Source organism: Microcaecilia unicolor, chromosome 1 (assembly GCF_901765095.1).
Source record: "Microcaecilia unicolor chromosome 1, aMicUni1.1, whole genome shotgun sequence".
Classification (NCBI taxonomy): Eukaryota; Metazoa; Chordata; class Amphibia; order Gymnophiona; family Siphonopidae; genus Microcaecilia; species Microcaecilia unicolor.
Window position 1 is genome coordinate 710,589,796 of NC_044031.1, and position 18,674 is coordinate 710,608,469.

Genomic DNA, 18,674 nt, shown 5'->3' on the forward strand with positions numbered 1-18,674 from the left:
ACTTATTTTCCATTACTGGATTACAGTTCGGAGCATATACAGAATATATGACACTGTGACATCATTAGCATCATACATGTTACCATTACGTCATTAGTGTATATTAGCATTTAGCTATATTTTGCCGGCACACTGTTCCGCATTCCGGTTTGTTAACTTTCAAGTGGACAAGCAGTGACGACTACTTAGTCCCAGCCTGGGACTAAGAGAGAATGAACACAATATTGTGCCAATGATACCTCCCTTGACAAAGCCAGTGGACAAAACAGGTTCTTCGGGAGTATCGGCACTAGATGTTCAACAGCCGGATAAACATAGAAGCTAAGTGACCTTTTTACATAGTATAAGTTGATTTTTTGAAGTTGTTATGAATGAGCAAGTTGATAAAAACAAAAAATTGTAAAAACGGCAAAAGGACAGAGGAGGTTTTTGGCCAGTGATGAATAGAGGTCTGGTGAGTGCTTTGAAGATATTGGGTGTGAAGTGAGCCCTAGCACCCGGATGGTTTGAGGTCTTTTCCTCCTCTTTGTTCTTTTAGCTTTTCTTCGAGCTCCTTCTAGCTTTGAAATGCATCAGTGAAGTGTGTCTACAGTCTAAAAATTAATTTTGATAGTTTAATATTCTGTAGAAGAGTGAGATGTTTGGAAGTGATCTTTATATATCATGTGGCCTTATATTTTTGTTTGGTGTCACCTTCGCTGTGTTTACTATTATAGAAAAATATTTAGCACATGGGAAAACCCAATGTAAGGGTGTGCTAAGCCCATTTACTAATGCAGCTTAATAAAAGAGCCCATGAGTGAGTTGAGAGGGGAAAGAAAATAGAGGAAAAAAATCTCAAAGTAATTGAGAATGAGGGCTCATGGTTCTGGATCCCAGCTGAACCAAAATAAAAAAAGGAAGTATCTTTAAAAATAGCTTACAACCATAGGAGCCAACTCTGTGGGTGCTTGAGCACCCTCAATATTGAGAAAATTCCTTGTATGTATCCAAGGAGGGGTTATTTCCATTAGGCTTAGCACCCCCAATAATTTTGAAAAGTTGGCTCCTATGCTCACAACCACTGTTCCCTCTAAGCTGAGTGGGAGTCCTCCACTTACAGTCTTGCCAGTGGGGGGGTGCTGTTTCGATATCACATTTTCAATAGTAAGGGACAGGCAAGCTCTACAGGATTCCAAGGAACCTGCCTGTTCCTAGCAATTGAAAGCTCAATATTGAAGCACCAACCCCTACTGGCAGCAATGCAGTTAGAGGTAGGGTTACCATATTTTGTCCCCCAAAAAGGACACATGCCCCGCCCCACCACACACCTACCACGCCCCCTTTCACTCCCCGCCCCACCCCTTTTTGCGCCCTCGCTCCGCCCCTGTCACATTTTCACCTCCCCCCTGTCACACACCCCGTCACCCCCTCCCCTTACCTACCTTACTACTGCCCTGGTGGTCTAATGACCTCTTCAGGGCAGGAAAGAGCCCCCTCTTTCCTGCCCAGAGCACTGCCCTGCATGCATCCTTCCTGTTGCTGATCTCGGCGCCAATTCAAAATGGCCACCGAGAATTGAAGTCTCGTGAGGTCACTTCAACTCTCGGCGTCCATTTTGAATTGGCACCGAGGATCACCAACAGGAAGGATGCATGCAGGGCAGCAGTCCAGGCAGGAAAGAGGGGGCTGTTTCCTGCCCCGAAGGCGGAAGAGGTCACTAGACCACCAGGGCAGTAGTAACTAAGGGGAGGGGAGGCTAGCAATCTGCCTGTTTGTCCAGAAATCCGGACAAATAGGCACTACTACTACTACTACTATTTAGCATTTATATAGCGCTACAAGGCGTACGCAGCGCTGCACAAACAGATTGGTAAAACCCGCCCGGTTAACCCGGACATATCCGGGTAAATCCGGACATATGGTAACCCTAGGCACGATAGTGCAGGTATTCTTGAACATCATGCCTAATTTCTGGGAGTGCTCCTGACCTGCCCATGCCCCCCTCCTGCCTAGCCCTTTTGGATTTACATGTTATGAAATTTAGGTGCATATATTGTAGAATAGGGTGCAAGGTAGATCCATGTGTAATTCCTAATAACTGCCAATTAAATGCTTGTTAACTCCAGTAATCGATTGTTAGCGCCTACTACTACTACTACTACATAACATTTCTAAAGTGCTACTAGAGTTACGCAACGCTGTACAATTTAACAAAGAAGGACATTCCCTGTTCAAAGGAGCTTACAATCTAATGGACTAAATGTCAAGTTGGGGCAGTCTAGATTTCCTGAATAGAGGTATAATGGTTATGTGCCGAAGGCGACATTGAAGAGGTGGGCTTTGAGTAAGGATTTGAAGATGGTCAGGGAGGGGGCTTGGCGTATGGGCTCAGGAAGTTTATTCCACGCATAGGGTGAGGTGAGGCAGAAAGAGCGGAGCCTGGAGTTGGTGGTGGTGGAGAAGGGTACAGAGAGTTTGGATTGGGCAGTCTGTACAGAATCAAGGGCTAAGTGATTTGCATTAATTGCAACTAGAGTAGCACACAGTAATGGACATTTTAACGTAACACCTGCAACCGACAAGCTGGGAATGCCCGCCAAGTATAGCTACGTTAGTTTTGCACTTACCTCATGGTAATGTCTTATGTTAGGCACAGCAAGCAGAAAGAACCTCTACAAAAAAGCAGCATGAGCAGGAGAAAGTAGAGGCTGGCCAAAGGACGATCCAACACAGGAAATATTGCTTAAATACACAGCATCAGTAGAGGAACCCAACTTGGTCAGTGTTTCAGCGGCACAATCTACCTGCCTCAGGGGTCATAATCGAACTCTCTGTAGGCTAGAAAGGTGTGTAAAACGATGCTAGACCATAAGTACATAAGTAATGCCATACTGGGAAAAGACCAAGGGTCCATCGAGCCCAGCATCCTGTCCACGACAGTGGCCAATCCAGGCCAAGGGCACCTGGCAAGCTTCCCAAACGTACAAACATTCTATACATGTTATTCCTGGAATTGTGGATTTTTCCCAAGGCCATTTAGTAGTGGTTTATGGACCAAACTCTTGTAAAGCACAGGAACACCTCTGCGGTACTTCACACTTACGAAACTAACAGGAGTTACAGGCGTGTTACTGTTGGTCTGTTAGTCTCGTGAATGCGCAGCAGTGCAGCAGTTTTCCTGTGCTTTACAAGAGTTTGGCCTGCCAGCGTTTTACACACCTTTCTAGCCTACAGATAGTTCGATTGTGAGATCTGAGGCAGGCGGGTTGTACCGCCGGAACACAGAATGTGTCAGGTCCCTCTACTGATGCTTTGAATAAAGTGCATTTAAGCAACATTTCCTGTGTTGGATCGTCCTTTGGCCAGCCTCTACGTTCTCCTGCTTGTAATGTCTTGTGTTACACAGCACATTAAATACTAATTCTTACACACTGTAGTAAGAGCCCCTAAATGTACACTTTTTAATGTATTTCCTGTCTTAAGTACACATCATTGTGCCAGAAATATTTCTAAGTCCAGTTTTTAGGTGACTTGAGGCCTTTGTAAATTGAAAAAAAAAAAAGGAAAGCAAATCCAATTCACTGTCATTTTTTAAAATAGCTTTTGTAATCAAAGATTAAAGATAAGGATTATAGTCATACTCTAAGTTCAAACTGTGCATTCTCAAGTGGGATATTTGTTGGCCTGCCTAACAATATTTTATGCTCATAAACCAATTTGAAACCTGAAACACTATTTCATTTATCTTTATATTCTAGCTTTATGGAGTCTGCAAAATAGTGTCCATCTGTTCAGTTGAGATTGCACCAGAGAGTGGTCAGAGAGATGGTGCAGTTAAAGGTCAAAGGAACCTCTTGACCCCGTGATGCTTGCCAAGCAATTGAAGCAAAGGGACTGATATACAGTTAGCTATAGCTCGCTAAAGCGGTCTTCAGTTTAATTGGTAATTATAGCAGGAATACACAGTAAAGTCATTGCTGAAAGAAAACAAAAACTATCCAATATAGTAATTTATTACCAGTCAGTGGGTTTCACACACTAGGTTGTTTTACCCCTGCAGTGGTCAGAGAAAGCAAAAAGGTACTCTAACACTTAACTGAAAATGGATGCCCTGCTGCTCTCCAAGATGCATGGTGGTCAAATGATTGCCTGTACCATTAGTTTGGTAATGTTTTCTCTATTGTAAACTCAGCTCTCCATTTTCTTCCTGTGCCTCAGCTGCAGATTGAAGGCTTTTTTCGTTTGGCTTCTATTTGCACTGCCAATCATCAAGCTGCTGCCCACCAGGTGCATTTGAGGGAGGCAATTTTTTTTTTTTTTTACTATCGACAGCCATCTCAGCAAACCGAAAGCTCAGAGAATTTAGAACTGAGTGACCCATCCTTTCATTTACTGTTTGTCAGAAGGCACTGGTGATATAATTGTTCAGGTTATTTTCAGAGTGTGTCTCAGATTTCATCAAATAATTTTTATGGGAATATTATTTCTAATATTTCTGCATCCATATCTATATGCAGCACATATACTCACATACATGCAATACATATGCACATACATGCACATACATACACACACACACATACAAATGCACGTATATTCACACACCCCTCTAAGCTGAGCGGATATCCTCCAACTGCATTGCTACCAGTAGGGGGTGGTGCTTCAATATTGTGTTTTTAACCTCTAGGGATAGGCATGTTCCTTGGAGTCCTGCAGAACTTGCCTGCCCCCATAGGCGCCCAGTATAAGGGGCTTGGGGAGGCTGCCACAAGTGTAGCCAGCCTTCACATAACAAACATTGCCAGCAGTCTACCCAGCAACAAGCAACAGATGATCTGAGAGGCTCTTTGCAGTGATTTCTCCTCTTCCCCCACCCCACCCCCAACTCTCAGTACAGGGTCCGCATCTCTTCTTCTCCCTTAATCGCTACCAGTAGCAGTACTATAGTGATTACAGCAATTTCTCTTGGCACTTCGGCCTTCCCTACCATGGCTCCCGCCTTCTCTGAACTTCCTGTTCTGCAAAGGCGGGAGCACGAGACCCCTCATGGTAGGGAAGGCTGAGGTGCTGAGGCAGATTGCTCTGATTCCTACAGTAAAGCTATTGGTAGGGTTACCATATGTCCGGATTTACCCAGACATGTCCGGTTTTTGAGGACATGTCCGGGCAACCGGGCGGGTTTTGCCAATCTGCCCGTTTGTCCGGATTTCTGGACAAATGGGCAGGCTGGTGGGCAGACAAATGGGCAGATTGCTAGCCTCCCCTCCCCGTACTTACTACTGCCCTGGTGGTCTAGCAACCTCTTCCGCCTTTGGGGCAGGAAAGAGCCCCCTCTTTCCTGCCCGGAGCGCTGCCCTGCATCCATCCTTCCTGTTGCTGATCTCGGCGCCAATTCAAAATGGCTGAGAGTTGAAGTGACTTCGTGAGACTTCAACTCTCGGTGGCCATTTTGAATTGGCGCCGAGATCAGCAACAGGAAGGATGGATGCAGGGCAGCGCTCCGGGCAGGAAAAAGGGGGCTCTTTCCTGCCCCAAAGAGGTCACTAGACCACCAGGGCAGTAGTAAGGTAAGGGGAGGGAGGTGACAGGGTGTGTGACAGGGGGGAGGGGAAAATTTGATGGGGCGGAGCGAGGGCATGAAATGGGGCGGGGCATGTGCCTTCTTTTGGGGGGGGGCAAAATATGGTAACCCTAGCTACTGGTAGCATCGGTGATCAAGGCAAGTTGAACTTGTAAGGGATCATTGGATTGTGGAGAGGGCAGGAAAGGGAAAGATGCTAGAACCACGATGGGCAGGGGATGGAAGAAACACAGGACCTGGCTGTAGGAACAATGGAGGGAGAGAGGTGTAGGTGCTGCTCTGTGGGACCTTGGGTGGGAGGGGGATGGATAGAGAGAAAGAAGTGCTGGAAGGGGAGGGGAGTAATAGATGTCAACCAGCTGGTGGGAGGGAGGGAGAGTGAGAGTGAGTGAGTGTGTGAGGAGAAGGGGAAGAGAGGGGGAGAGACACTGAACCGTGAAGAGGTGGTGGGAATTCAGGCATAGGAACAGGGACACAAAGGGGAAATACTGGACAGAGAGGGGATAAGGATACACAGGGACAATGTTGGGCATACAGGGGATGGAATAGGGACACGGGCAATGTTGAGCACAGGGGTGGATAGGGACACAGGGACAATACTGGGCACAGAAGGAAGGGGATAGGGACAGAGGGGCAATGTTGAGCATGGGCTGTGCTGATCATGGAGGAGGGGGATAGGGACATGGGGCAATGCTGATTGCAGGGGGGGGGGAATAGGGACATAGGGGCAATGCTGATCACGGAGGTGAGGGATAGGGACTCATTGACAATGATGATCACATGGGGAGGATGAGGGATACAGAGGGGAAATGAAGGATAGGTCAAGGTAGGAACATAGAGGGGAAATGTTGAATATAGGGGAGGATAGGGACATAGAGAGCAGATGCTGAACATGGAAAAAGGTATAGGGATAGGGACAAAGACAGCAGTGGCGTAGCCAGACCTGACATTTTGGGTGGGCCCAGAGCTAATATGGGTGGGCACTATGTATATACAGTGGGGGAAATAAGTATTTGATCCCTTGCTGATTTTGTAAGTTTGCCCACTGACAAAGACATGAGCAGCCCATAATTGAAGGGTAGGTTATTGGTAACAGTGAGAGATAGCACATCACAAATTAAATCCGGAAAATCACATTGTGGAAAGTATATGAATTTATTTGCATTCTGCAGAGGGAAATAAGTATTTGATCCCCCACCAACCAGTAAGAGATCTGGCCCCTACAGACCAGGTAGATGCTCCAAATCAACTCGTTACCTGCATGACAGACAGCTGTCGGCAATGGTCACCTGTATGAAAGACACCTGTCCACAGACTCAGTGAATCAGTCAGACTCTAACCTCTACAAAATGGCCAAGAGCAAGGAGCTGTCTAAGGATGTCAGGGACAAGATCATACACCTGCACAAGGCTGGAATGGGCTACAAAACCATCAGTAAGACGCTGGGCGAGAAGGAGACAACTGTTGGTGCCATAGTAAGAAAATGGAAGAAGTACAAAATGACTGTCAATCGACAAAGATCTGGGGCTCCACGCAAAATCTCACCTCGTGGGGTATCCTTGATCATGAGGAAGGTTAGAAATCAGCCTACAACTACAAGGGGGGAACTTGTCAATGATCTCAAGGCAGCTGGGACCACTGTCACCACGAAAACCATTGGTAACACATTACGACATAACGGATTGCAATCCTGCAGTGCCCGCAAGGTCCCCCTGCTCCGGAAGGCACATGTGACGGCCCGTCTGAAGTTTGCCAGTGAACACCTGGATGATGCCGAGAGTGATTGGGAGAAGGTGCTGTGGTCAGATGAGACAAAAATTGAGCTCTTTGGCATGAACTCAACTCGCCGTGTTTGGAGGAAGAGAAATGCTGCCTATGACCCAAAGAACACCGTCCCCACTGTCAAGCATGGAGGTGGAAATGTTATGTTTTGGGGGTGTTTCTCTGCTAAGGGCACAGGACTACTTCACTGCATCAATGGGAGAATGGATGGGGCCATGTACCGTACAATTCTGAGTGACAACCTCCTTCCCTCCGCCAGGGCCTTAAAAATGGGTCGTGGCTGGGTCTTCCAGCACGACAATGACCCAAAACATACAGCCAAGGCAACAAAGGAGTGGCTCAGGAAGAAGCACATTAGGGTCATGGAGTGGCCTAGCCAGTCACCAGACCTTAATCCCATTGAAAACTTATGGAGGGAGCTGAAGCTGCGAGTTGCCAAGCGACAGCCCAGAACTCTTAATGATTTAGAGATGATCTGCAAAGAGGAGTGGACCAAAATTCCTCCTGACATGTGTGCAAACCTCATCATCAACTACAGAAGACGTCTGACCGCTGTGCTTGCCAACAAGGGTTTTGCCACCAAGTATTAGGTCTTGTTTGCCAGAGGGATTAAATACTTATTTCCCTCTGCAGAATGCAAATAAATTCATATACTTTCCACAATGTGATTTTCCGGATTTAATTTGTGATGTGCTATCTCTCACTGTTACCAATAACCTACCCTTCAATTATGGGCTGCTCATGTCTTTGTCAGTGGGCAAACTTACAAAATCAGCAAGGGATCAAATACTTATTTCCCCCACTGTATAGGTGTGAGTAGTTTTTTGGGGGATCCTAAATCATTTTTAATAAACAGTCTGCCCAACAGCTGTCCTATAGCAACATAAACCACATACATATTTGGAACCTATGTTGCAAACCTTAAAACCACCATACCGAGAATACAAAACACTCAGGACCTATAGAGCAATTCTACCATACCATAAGCAGTTATTTCTACGAGTCACACAAGGAAAAGGAAAGCATCTTAAACACTACAGTGAGCACTAGAACATCAATTCACGTATTGTAAAACGAAACCAGATCTTCCCTTTCATCTTTCACCATTTCTCTTTTTTCCCTCCTTTTCTTTCTTTCCTTCCTTTCCCCTCTTTCCCTTCTCTTCCATTTCCTTTTTTGACCCTTTCCACTTTCCTGTCCTCATTTCTCTCTCCCCTTTTTTCTTCTTTTTACCCTTTCCATCCTTCCCCCTTCTTCTTCTTTTCCCTCCTCACCTTCCCTTCTCTCTCCTTCCCCCTTTTCTCCTTTCCCCTACCACCCTTTCTCCTTCCCCTTCTATCATGCCCTTTTTCTTCCACTTTTCCCTTTCCACCTCCTTTCTTTCCTTTTCTCTTTTCCATTCCATTCCCTTTCCCCTTCCCCTCCTCTTCTCACCTAGTAAAGGGCCACCAAAACAGACACCAGATGCAGATGTGATTCCATATGCCCCAATGAAAGGAGAGTTTAATTTTACTTCCATTGAATTTCAGTATATTCCATCTTTATAACACCAGGCTTTCCAATCCCAAAGGCAGATTACAGAAACAGTTAAGATCAAGGAACATTCTCACAGAAATTTTGCAATGTGTATTGTTTAGAACAGCATAGAAAAATGAGCATAAAATACAGAGAATTATAACTGCTGTTTCTACCAGCTATAATCACTTTTAAGCTGTTTTACCGATGTTCAGTTTTTATTTCATGATATTTACTTAAACCTAGATACAGGAAACTTTTAAATAAATTAAAAAGCTGTCAAATAAGTAAAAAGAAAACAAAATCTTAGGAAGGAACACCTCCTCTTCTGTTTTCTCCAACTTCCTGGCTGCCCTGTCTGTGCTGTGTCGGGGATGGGTCGGGTGAGCAGCTTCTGCAAGTGCCAGGGAGGTGGACTTGACCCGACCCATCCAATTCCAGGATCCATCATCCCCCACCCAGTAGCAGCCCACACCACACACACACAGTCAGGGCCGTGCCTAGGGTCTCTGGCGCCCCCCTGCAGACTATCAGTTGCCCTTCCCTCCTCCATCCATAACCAGCAATCCTCCTCTCTCTCCCTTCCCCTCCATTTCCAGCAAATTGTCCTCTCCCTTCACGCGATTCGCGAACCGCTTAGCACTGCTTAAAAAAAAAATTACACATCAGCAGGAACAGGCTGCTTCAGCCAATCCCAGGGGCCTTCCTTCAGCGTGTTCCGCCCAAGGGCTGAAGGAAGGCTCCTGGGATTGGCTGAAGCAGCCTGTTCCTGCTGACGTGTAAATTTTTTTTTAAGCAGTGCTAAGCGGCAGCGCGGTTCGCAAATCGCGTGAAGGGGGGGTGGGGGGGTGGGACGACGCGACGGCAACGAAGAGGAGAAACAAGAGAAGTGCTGCGTGTGCCGGTAAGCTGCTCAAAGGCACAGGGGACGCCGTCAACACTGCCAGGTGGGGACCGGAGCCGGTTTTAAAGGTCATGGTTGGGCTGGGGAGGCTTAGCCTCCCCAAGCCTCTTATACGGGGCGCCTATGCCTCTGCTCTTTCCTCCGCACCCTGGGGCCTTTAAATCTTTTACTTCCGGTCGCAGCAGCGTCAGTGAAAGCGGAGCGCTGCCGACATCTCCCTTCGCGCTCTTGGTTCCCTCAGTGTCCGCCTTCTTGTAGAAGGCGGGACACTGAGGGAACCAATGAGTGCAAGGGAAGGGAGACGTCGGCAGCGCTTTCACTGACGCTGCTGCGACCAGGTAAAAGATTTAAAGGCCTCGGCGGCGCGGGGCGAGAGTAAGCACCGCGGCGGCGCCCTCCAGAGGTGGGCGCCCCCCTGCGGCGCTTACCCCGCTTACCGCATCGGCACGGCCCTGCACACAGTCAGCACCCGCCGCGGGAACTGTGTCAGTGGTCGCCTGGTCGTGGTCCCTACCTTAAGAAGAAGAGGCCTCATGCAGCCAGCAGGCCAAGCCAGCGCCGCCACCGCCGTCAAACAGCTGGGCTGCAAGGCAACAGTGAGTGCAGCCTGCACTACGGACCTGGCTGACTGGGCCTGTCATGGGAGACAGCCACCTGGAGCGTGGGGTGTGCGGGTGGCTCACAGTGGCAGGCAAGTGAATCGCGACGCCGACGATGACAATCTGATCTGAGGCATTCTGTTACCGCGTGGCGGGCGGCGGTGCAGCGCAAGCTCATAGGCGCCATGTGCAACTGCCAAGGGAAATGGTGCTGCCGCATAGTGCATGTGCACGTAGGCGCCTTTTTTGTAGAAAATCTATTTGGGGGAGCGAGCGACCGCCTTTAATAAAAAATCAGTGAAGCAGTTTGACAGTCAGCGCTTCGCGTCTGCCATGCGTGCATTGCAAAAGAAGGAAATTGTCTTCAGGCCTTCTCTCACTGTGTCCTGCCCGATTTTCCGAGCGCTGACTGGTTGGGCCTGAGTTGTGATTGGGTGGGCTCAGGCCCACCCATAGCTACGCCCCTGAGACACAGAGGGGAGATTTGGACAGGATGGATAGCGACTCAGAGTAAAAGATGTACATGGATAGAGAGAAAATGTCAAATGGTCAGAAGGCCTTGCAAAGTTAGAGAAATAAAACACAGAGAAATGGAGAAAATAGATACTGAGACCAAAGCGAGCAGACAGCAAAGATTGAAAAAAGTATTTTATTCTGAATTTCTTCATTGGAATATGTTAGTTTCTGGAAATGTGCATCTCTGATGTTTTGCATTTAAGTTTCTCTTTCTCTGTTACTGATGTGTGCAGAGTTTGACCTCGAGGTTTCCAGTTCATTTTTTTTGTCTACATATCTTTATTATTGATCTGTGGTCCCTTATTTCTTATTTGTTGAGGGTCCATCTGTGTTTTGTGTGTGTGTGTGTGTGTGTGTGTGACCAAGGAGCAGTATTCTGCTATCATGTTGGGTCTGTGTAGAGATCCAGTCCAGTTTTGTTTGGGTTTTTTTTCCCCACTAGATAATGCATTGGTGTTTTAGGGTCTGGTGTAGTATTTACAGTATTGCCTTTTCATGTGTAAGGTTGTTGCTGTTTCAGTCCTGGGAGTTAGTGCTGTTAATGGTATGGTAAGGTTCTGAGTGTATTTTTGCACAAAATTTGTGTATGGTGTTTTGCAATGGAGAGATTGTGTGTTGGGCCTTACTGAGGTGATATCAGAACTTTAATATATTTTTAGTTTGTCATAACATCAGATAGGATGATGTTATAACAAACTAAAAATAGATGTGTAAGAGAATAGAGAAGCAGACTGCCTGCAGGCCTCAAATGGAGGCCTAAGTATCATCAATGAACACGGTTTTCAATCTGCTTTAATTAAATTGCCTAAGAGACCCAAATATACTGAATTTTCTTGCTACTTTGGCGCTTGTTGTATATCTTATATCTAAATTTTAAAACAGGTGTTACTTGCAGTTACCTTGCTGACCCTTCTTTCTGCATGTTGTCAGACAATTATGGACTCAGGCCTTGCCCTGGCCCTGCTCCTGTTCCAGCCCCACCCACTTTAGCCTCAAACAGCTGAACCACTGACCGCCTATGCCTGTCCCTCACTATTGAAATTGTGATAGTGAAACAGTGCCCCCCACTGGCAAGACTGTAGATGGAGGACTCCCGCTCAGCTTTGTGAGATCAGTGATACACATGCATGCACACACATACATACACACATATACACACAAACATGCATATATAGACACGCATACTCACAAACAAACACACACACATACACACACACACTAAATTGATTTGCTTTCAAATAAACTGTAATATATTTTATGTGAGTAAAGTAGTGTTATCATACAAGCAAAATCCTTTCTTTTTTTCATTTCTTTAATTAAAACTCACTCTTTCTCTTTTTTTAAAAAATAGATATTATGGTATTATTGCTTTCTGGCACAGAAGACAAATCTCCCTCAGAGAAAAATAAATTAGCTTTGTTTACAGACCCAAAATGTAGCACTGTCTCTGTGTCTATGAATACTGACCATTGAAACAGTGAAGACTTCAGCTAGAGGGAGAGAGAGGGAAGGATAAGATTCTTACCAGTCTTCCTTTTATCTGGTGATTGGTCACATCTGGTATTTTCAAAGCACCTTCCTTAAAGAATAAGCACTTCTGGTAATTATATTTTCTCCAGAACATTGAAAAGGTAGAAGAATACAGCTTGTGGTTTCCTCAGGTGCCACATTTTATTCCATACATACTGGATGTGCAAACTGTGACTTTCAGGCTGTTTGGAAATAGATTTAATGTGAAACTTTTCAATTAAGTCATAAAAAATCTGTTGAAAGGATGCATGGTAATGCTGGTAGATGTAGTCCCTGAGATTATTGAAGTGACTAGAAGCAGCATTATTCTTTTGCCCTGGGATTCAGCAACCTGCTGTACTGAATCCCACAGGGAATCAAGGTGCGGTTTTTGAGATGGTCGTCCCCACTTTTCGGTGATAATGGAAACCGAGGACGCCCATCTCAAAAACGACCAAATCCAAGCCATTTGGTTGTGGGAGGAGCCAGCATTCGTAGTGCACCCCTGACATGCCAGGACACCAACCGAGCACCCTAAGGGGCACTGCAGTGGACTTCAGAAAAAGGTCCCAGGTGCATAGCTCCCTTATCTTGGGTGCTGAGCCCCCAACCCCCCCCCAAACCCACTCCTCACAACTGTACACCACTACCATAGCCCTTAGGGATGAAGGGGGGCACCTACATGTGGGTACAGTGGGTTTCTGGTAGGTTTTGGAGGGCTCACATCTACCACTACAAGTGTAACAGGTAGGGGTGGATGGGCCTGGGTCTGCCTGCCTGAAGTGCACTGCAGTACCCCCTAAAACTGCTCCAGGGACCTGCATACTGCTGTCATGGAGTTGGGTATGATATTTGAGGCTGGCATAGAGGCTGGAAAAAGTATTTAAAAAAATTTTTTTTTGAGGGTGGGAGGTGGTTAGTGACCACTGGGGGAGTAAGGGGAAGTCATCCCCAATTCCCTATGATGGTCATCTGATCAGTTTAGGCACCTTTTTGATTCTTGGTCGTGCAAAAAATGGACCAAGTAAAGTCACCCAAGTGTTTGTCAGGGACACCCTTCTTTTTTCCATTATTGGCCAAGGACGCCCATCTCCTAAGCATGCCCCAGTCCCGCCTTCGCTACACTGCCGACACGCCCCCATGAACTTTGGTCATTCCTGCAATGGAAAGCAGTTGAGGGTGTCCAAAATCGGCTTTTGATTATACTGATTTGGATGACCCTGTGAGAAGGACGCCCATCTCCCGATTTGTGCCGGAAGATGAGCGCCCTTCTCTTTCAAAAATTCACCTGATAGTAACATAGTAAATGACGGCAGATAAAGACCTGTATGATCCATCGAGTCTGCCCAACAAGATAAACTCATTTACATGGTATGTGATACTTTATTTGTATACCCGAGTTTGATTTGTCTTTGCCTTTCTCAGGGCACAGACCGTAGAAGTCTACCCAGCACTGTTCTTGTACTAAGTTCTGAAGCTAACGTCGAAGCCCCTTAAAATTTTCACTCCAGCCCATCCCTATCTATTCAGTCACGATCAGGGCATAGACCGTAGAAGTCTGCCCAGCTCCCATTTTGTTTCCCAATTACCAGCGTCGCCACCTAACCTCCGCTAAGATTCCATGGAACCATTCCTTCTAAACAGGATTCTGTTCAAAAATACATAAACAAGATTATCTAAAGCCTAGGGTTATTCATTTCATACTCTTGTGAAGTATTGTGTAGAAAGCAATGCATAAACAGTGAGTTTTTGTATTTTATCCATATCAAATTATATGTTAAGGACTGTACTGATAATTTGCTGCATTATGTTCAATTAATCCTGGAGAATATAGGCTTTCAGTTAGTTTCTGAGATTGAAAGAGGTCTCAGAGTAAAACTAGTTGAATCTTAAATTCTTTAACATTAACACCCAAGACTCTTTCATGCCAATCACTTTAATTTTCACCAAAAACCACACAATATAGCTACTTTGGATATAAAAGGGCCATGGTATTATTGGAACATTAGGAAACCTGAGCCACCTACAAATATCCTTGAGCTATAGAAGTGCTCTGGACCCTCTGGCAGAGTACCCCAATTCTGAGTACTCTAAATAGGCTCTAGATCTCAGTCTTTTCTCATCTAGGGCCCTAAAGAAGTTGGGATACCCTCAGTTGACATCTCTAAGTGCAGCATTCTTTGTGCCCTGTCAACAGCTCTTCCAGTCCCAGTGGAAACCAAAACCTCCTATACTGCATTAACATTACGATGTAGCAACACAACTTTAGGAACAAATACCACATGATTTAAATTGGCTCTTGAGAAAACAGTGCCATATAGAATGCCTCCATACTGCCCCCCCCCCCCCCCCGACCATATGATCATGGCCATGTTAAATCGGGTAGCCCGGGGCACTGACAGCAATTTAAATTTTTTTCTAATATTCTGGTGGATATCATTACTGTTGTATGTAAAACCATTTTTCCTGCTGGATGGAAATACAGTTTGAACTGTAGGTAGGCTTTATGTCATTTATCGACAACAGATCTTTTTTTTGTGTTTTTATTCATTTTTTGTCGATCTGTAACCGAACACTGTTTTCACAGTTTAGTTGATTCTAGTATGTAAAAACCTTTACTTGCAAACGATCAGGGTTGTCATACTAGTCTGCTTGGACATGTTGAAATAAGGGTCAACAATCTAGTTGGAGATGACACCTCTTTATTAGATTAAGCATATGTAACTGTGACAGTGTTTAACAGTTATCCTCTCTTTATCAGGTAGGTGAAGAAACTAAAATAGTATATAATGACAGAGTGGTACCTACATACCTAGGATCTTTAACAATATGTTATGATTTCAGTCAACAGATACCAGGCAGTCCCAAAGCCCATTTGCAATCCTGCCAGTAAAGACAAAATGGACCAGCATGAACTTCCATGTGCTGTTATTTGATCTGGAAAAACTTCTGGAATACCTATTGTTATCTCAAGTCAACGGTCTGAAGTCGATAAATTCCTTTCATAGTTATGATGCAGTAAAATCAGCCAAGAGTTCAACAGAGAAAAGAACCCTTACATTAAAAAGAAATAAAACAGCTGGATCTCTGTATCAAATGAATGGACAAGCAAAAAATGCATCAGACCAGTCCATTTCAATGGAGAACAATATAGTAAAATCCCTGGAAGAAGGCAGTGTTATCAAAAGGCAAAAAAAGAAGAGTTCGAAAAAGGCTAGCATTCCGGCATCCACCAAAATAGATATTAACATTATTTGTGACACAGCTAAATTGCTCTTATCTTGTCTTTTTCCATGGGGAGTAGATAAAGAACTGGATAATCTCTGCATTAAACATTTAGGCATCCTAAGACTTCAATATCCAGTCTCTTTTGGACTTGTGTCAAATGAAAGTCATGTATCGTTGATGCTACCTGGATGGAATCATGCAAATTATGATGCTGCAAAAGAACACACTCTAAAAAATCTGTTTTCAAAAAAAGTAATGGATTTGTCAAACAAATACATCAATGTCATCCAATCTGGAGAAAAAAATACTGGAAATGGTACAGTTGGAACAGAAATTATCATCCATTTATTGGGCAAGATTTTCTTTGTCAGCAGAATGATTAAAATCCCTGTGGGTTCAGAACAGATTGGTAGAAATAACAGGTAAGAAATAAGATCATCTCCCATACTTCTAAAAAGGATGATAAGGGGCAATTAATCAAGGTGCCATAGGACTTTGCCTTTTACCGTGCCTTGATTTTCTGCTGGATTCAGCAACCTTCAGGATCCCAGTACTTCAGGTTGATAAATCCTGTGGTAAATGAATAACACTGCTTGTAAGCCACCTCACAAACAGTGTTATTCTATGTGCCCGGGAGCATTGCGCCACAAAGCCACATCCCAGTGCCCCTGAGACGCCATAGTAGGGTCCCACTCCTGGCTTCTGGTCCCTCCAGATTAAGGTTCCCCCTGACACAGCCCCCACTTACCCCCTCACATCAAGCCCCCCCCCACTCCCCCTCTCCCCAATCCCCACTCTCTTACTTTAGAGAGGGCCCTTGCCTTCTCAAAAGGTTACCTCAATATCATTGGTGGTCCAGAGGGAATTCTCCAGGGGTCTTCAGGCAGGATCAATGCCCAGTCACTCCTACCCAGTCTAGTGCTGCATCCGAAATGATGCCCCTAGTGGCAGTCTTGTGTGACTACATTAGGGGTCATATTTCCATAGAAGGAAATATGACCTCTAGTGTACACCTATATTATACTATACTATATGATTCTTATATTCTACTAAATTCAAAGCAATTCTACGTAGATTACAATCAAGAATTCCTTCATTCAGAAGTGAGATTTTTCGAGTTTTTCAAAGAACTATATACCTCAGATTGAAAAACCACTGAGGGAGAGATTGAATGCTACTGGGGGAGGGGGCAGCCCAGGGGGGGGGGGGCAGCCCAGCTGCCTCAGCTAATACAGGGAACAGATGGAGGATTTAAATAATCCTACTACAGATGTGGACATAAAGTTGGGCAAAACCCTGGATCTTGATGGCTTCTCTGCAAACATTTGTAGAACTTTTCAACACGTGCTGTTTGAGCCACTGGTGTGACATTTTATTTCAATAGCAGGGGGGATAGGCTTTCATATATCATGAGACTAGAAGTGGTTACAATTATATTATATTTCAAATTTATATCCCACAAAACCTACTCAGTTTCTTGCAGATTAGAGTAACAAAGAGCCAGAACACTACATCCAGGAATTACAATATTAAAAACACTGCATCTTCTATAATAAAATCATTCCATGTACCAAGATAGCTGGCTCCTCCGCAGCACTATCAAAGATCCTGTCTAGGTGACACGTGAGGTCCGCCACCCTTAGTGCGCCGTCATTTCCGGTGCTACAAAAAATTATTTATTTTTGTAGCACCGGAGTGTACCCGGCGGTAATCGGGCGGTAAGGGCTCCTCCCCCACCCCAAAATGGCCGCGTAGCAAGTGCTTTATTTGCCATATGGCCATTTCCTGTAGGAAAGCGAGACTTCCCTTTTATCAGCTGCAGTAAAAGGGGGACCTCGGTGTGCGTGAAAAACATGCGCCGACACCAGCGCATGCCCCCTTTTTCCGCAGCTTGGTAAAAGGGGCCCTTTGAGCGCTGTTTATAGAATAGTGCTAAGCACTGGTGGAGTCAATTTTTTAGGTGCCAGTTTTTGAATTTAGTCCCATATGTGTAAAAACTTTGGTGTACTTTAGTATCTTCACCTAAAAAATCTACAGTAAAAAGATCTGTTAAAAAGTGTCACAACACAAAATTGAAATATTTATTTAAAATAAACATTTAAAATAAACATATACTAAACATTTTTTGTGACTTTTACAGAATTATGGGGTTACATCACCTTTGTGCTAGTAGTTACTGTGTGGTAAACCATATAGTAAGTGCTTTACACAGTTTAGGAAAAGGACCCCATTATTTCCTTCCTTGTGGATATATATTATTTTTTTACATTTTCAAAGTGTGTAACATGATCACATCTGCTGCATTTGTAAACATGTTCATTATTTTTAGTTCAGTTCATTCCATATTTATAAAATACTGTATGTCTCTAGTCGCCAGAAGTTGGAACCTTTTCGGAACAAAGGAAAAAACTCAGAAAATTTCACTTCCTCCTTTCCCGCTTTATATGGAGTATCACAACAGAGTAAGTACAACTGAAATATCTTTAGGGGTTCTGTCTCAAAACTGAAAAGACAATTTGACTCATTTACCATTTCTGTCTCCACCACCTTCCTTGGGAAACCATTCTGCAGACCCCACCACCTTAACTATAAAGAAATGTTTTCTTTTTCCCTCCCCCATCTCTCCTCTCCTTTATATTTATGTTTATGTTTTTATTTATTGCAAATTGGATATACTACATTTCATGGCATGCAGATCAAAGAAGTTTACATGCTAAAAATGGTAGAATGGAACATCAATTAATTCAACAGGAAATAACAGAATCAGCAGAGAAAAATGAGAAATAAACATAGGAGACTGAGTGATCAGCAGGGGAAGGAGATAGAGAAGAGGAGACGTGGAATCGTGTCCAATGGGCAACAGCTCCAGAAACACTTTCTATTGTATACATATTTAAAACTTTGGTGGATAATGTCTTTAAATGGCCTTGTAGTGTCTTTGATGGTGTAAGATCTATACCAACGGCCATAAGAGATTAGACCAGTGGTTCTTAATCCATTGTGGGTATCTTGAAAACCTGACTGACTAGGTATGTCCTGAGGACTGAAAATGCATGAG

At 44.6% G+C, this 18,674-nt stretch overlaps 1 protein-coding gene across 2 annotated transcripts in view; it reads left to right on the plus strand.

The window, feature by feature from the left end:
• WDR72 (WD repeat domain 72) overlaps positions 1–18,674 on the plus strand; it is a 377,768-nt gene that overhangs the window by 240,212 nt on the left and 118,882 nt on the right. For both annotated transcript variants that reach the window (XM_030189229.1, XM_030189234.1), the window contains 2 exons: positions 15,233–16,038; positions 17,987–18,078. In XM_030189229.1, coding sequence (XP_030045089.1) covers positions 15,233–16,038; positions 17,987–18,078 — 898 coding nt within the window. The remainder of the gene's footprint in view (positions 1–15,232; positions 16,039–17,986; positions 18,079–18,674) is intronic.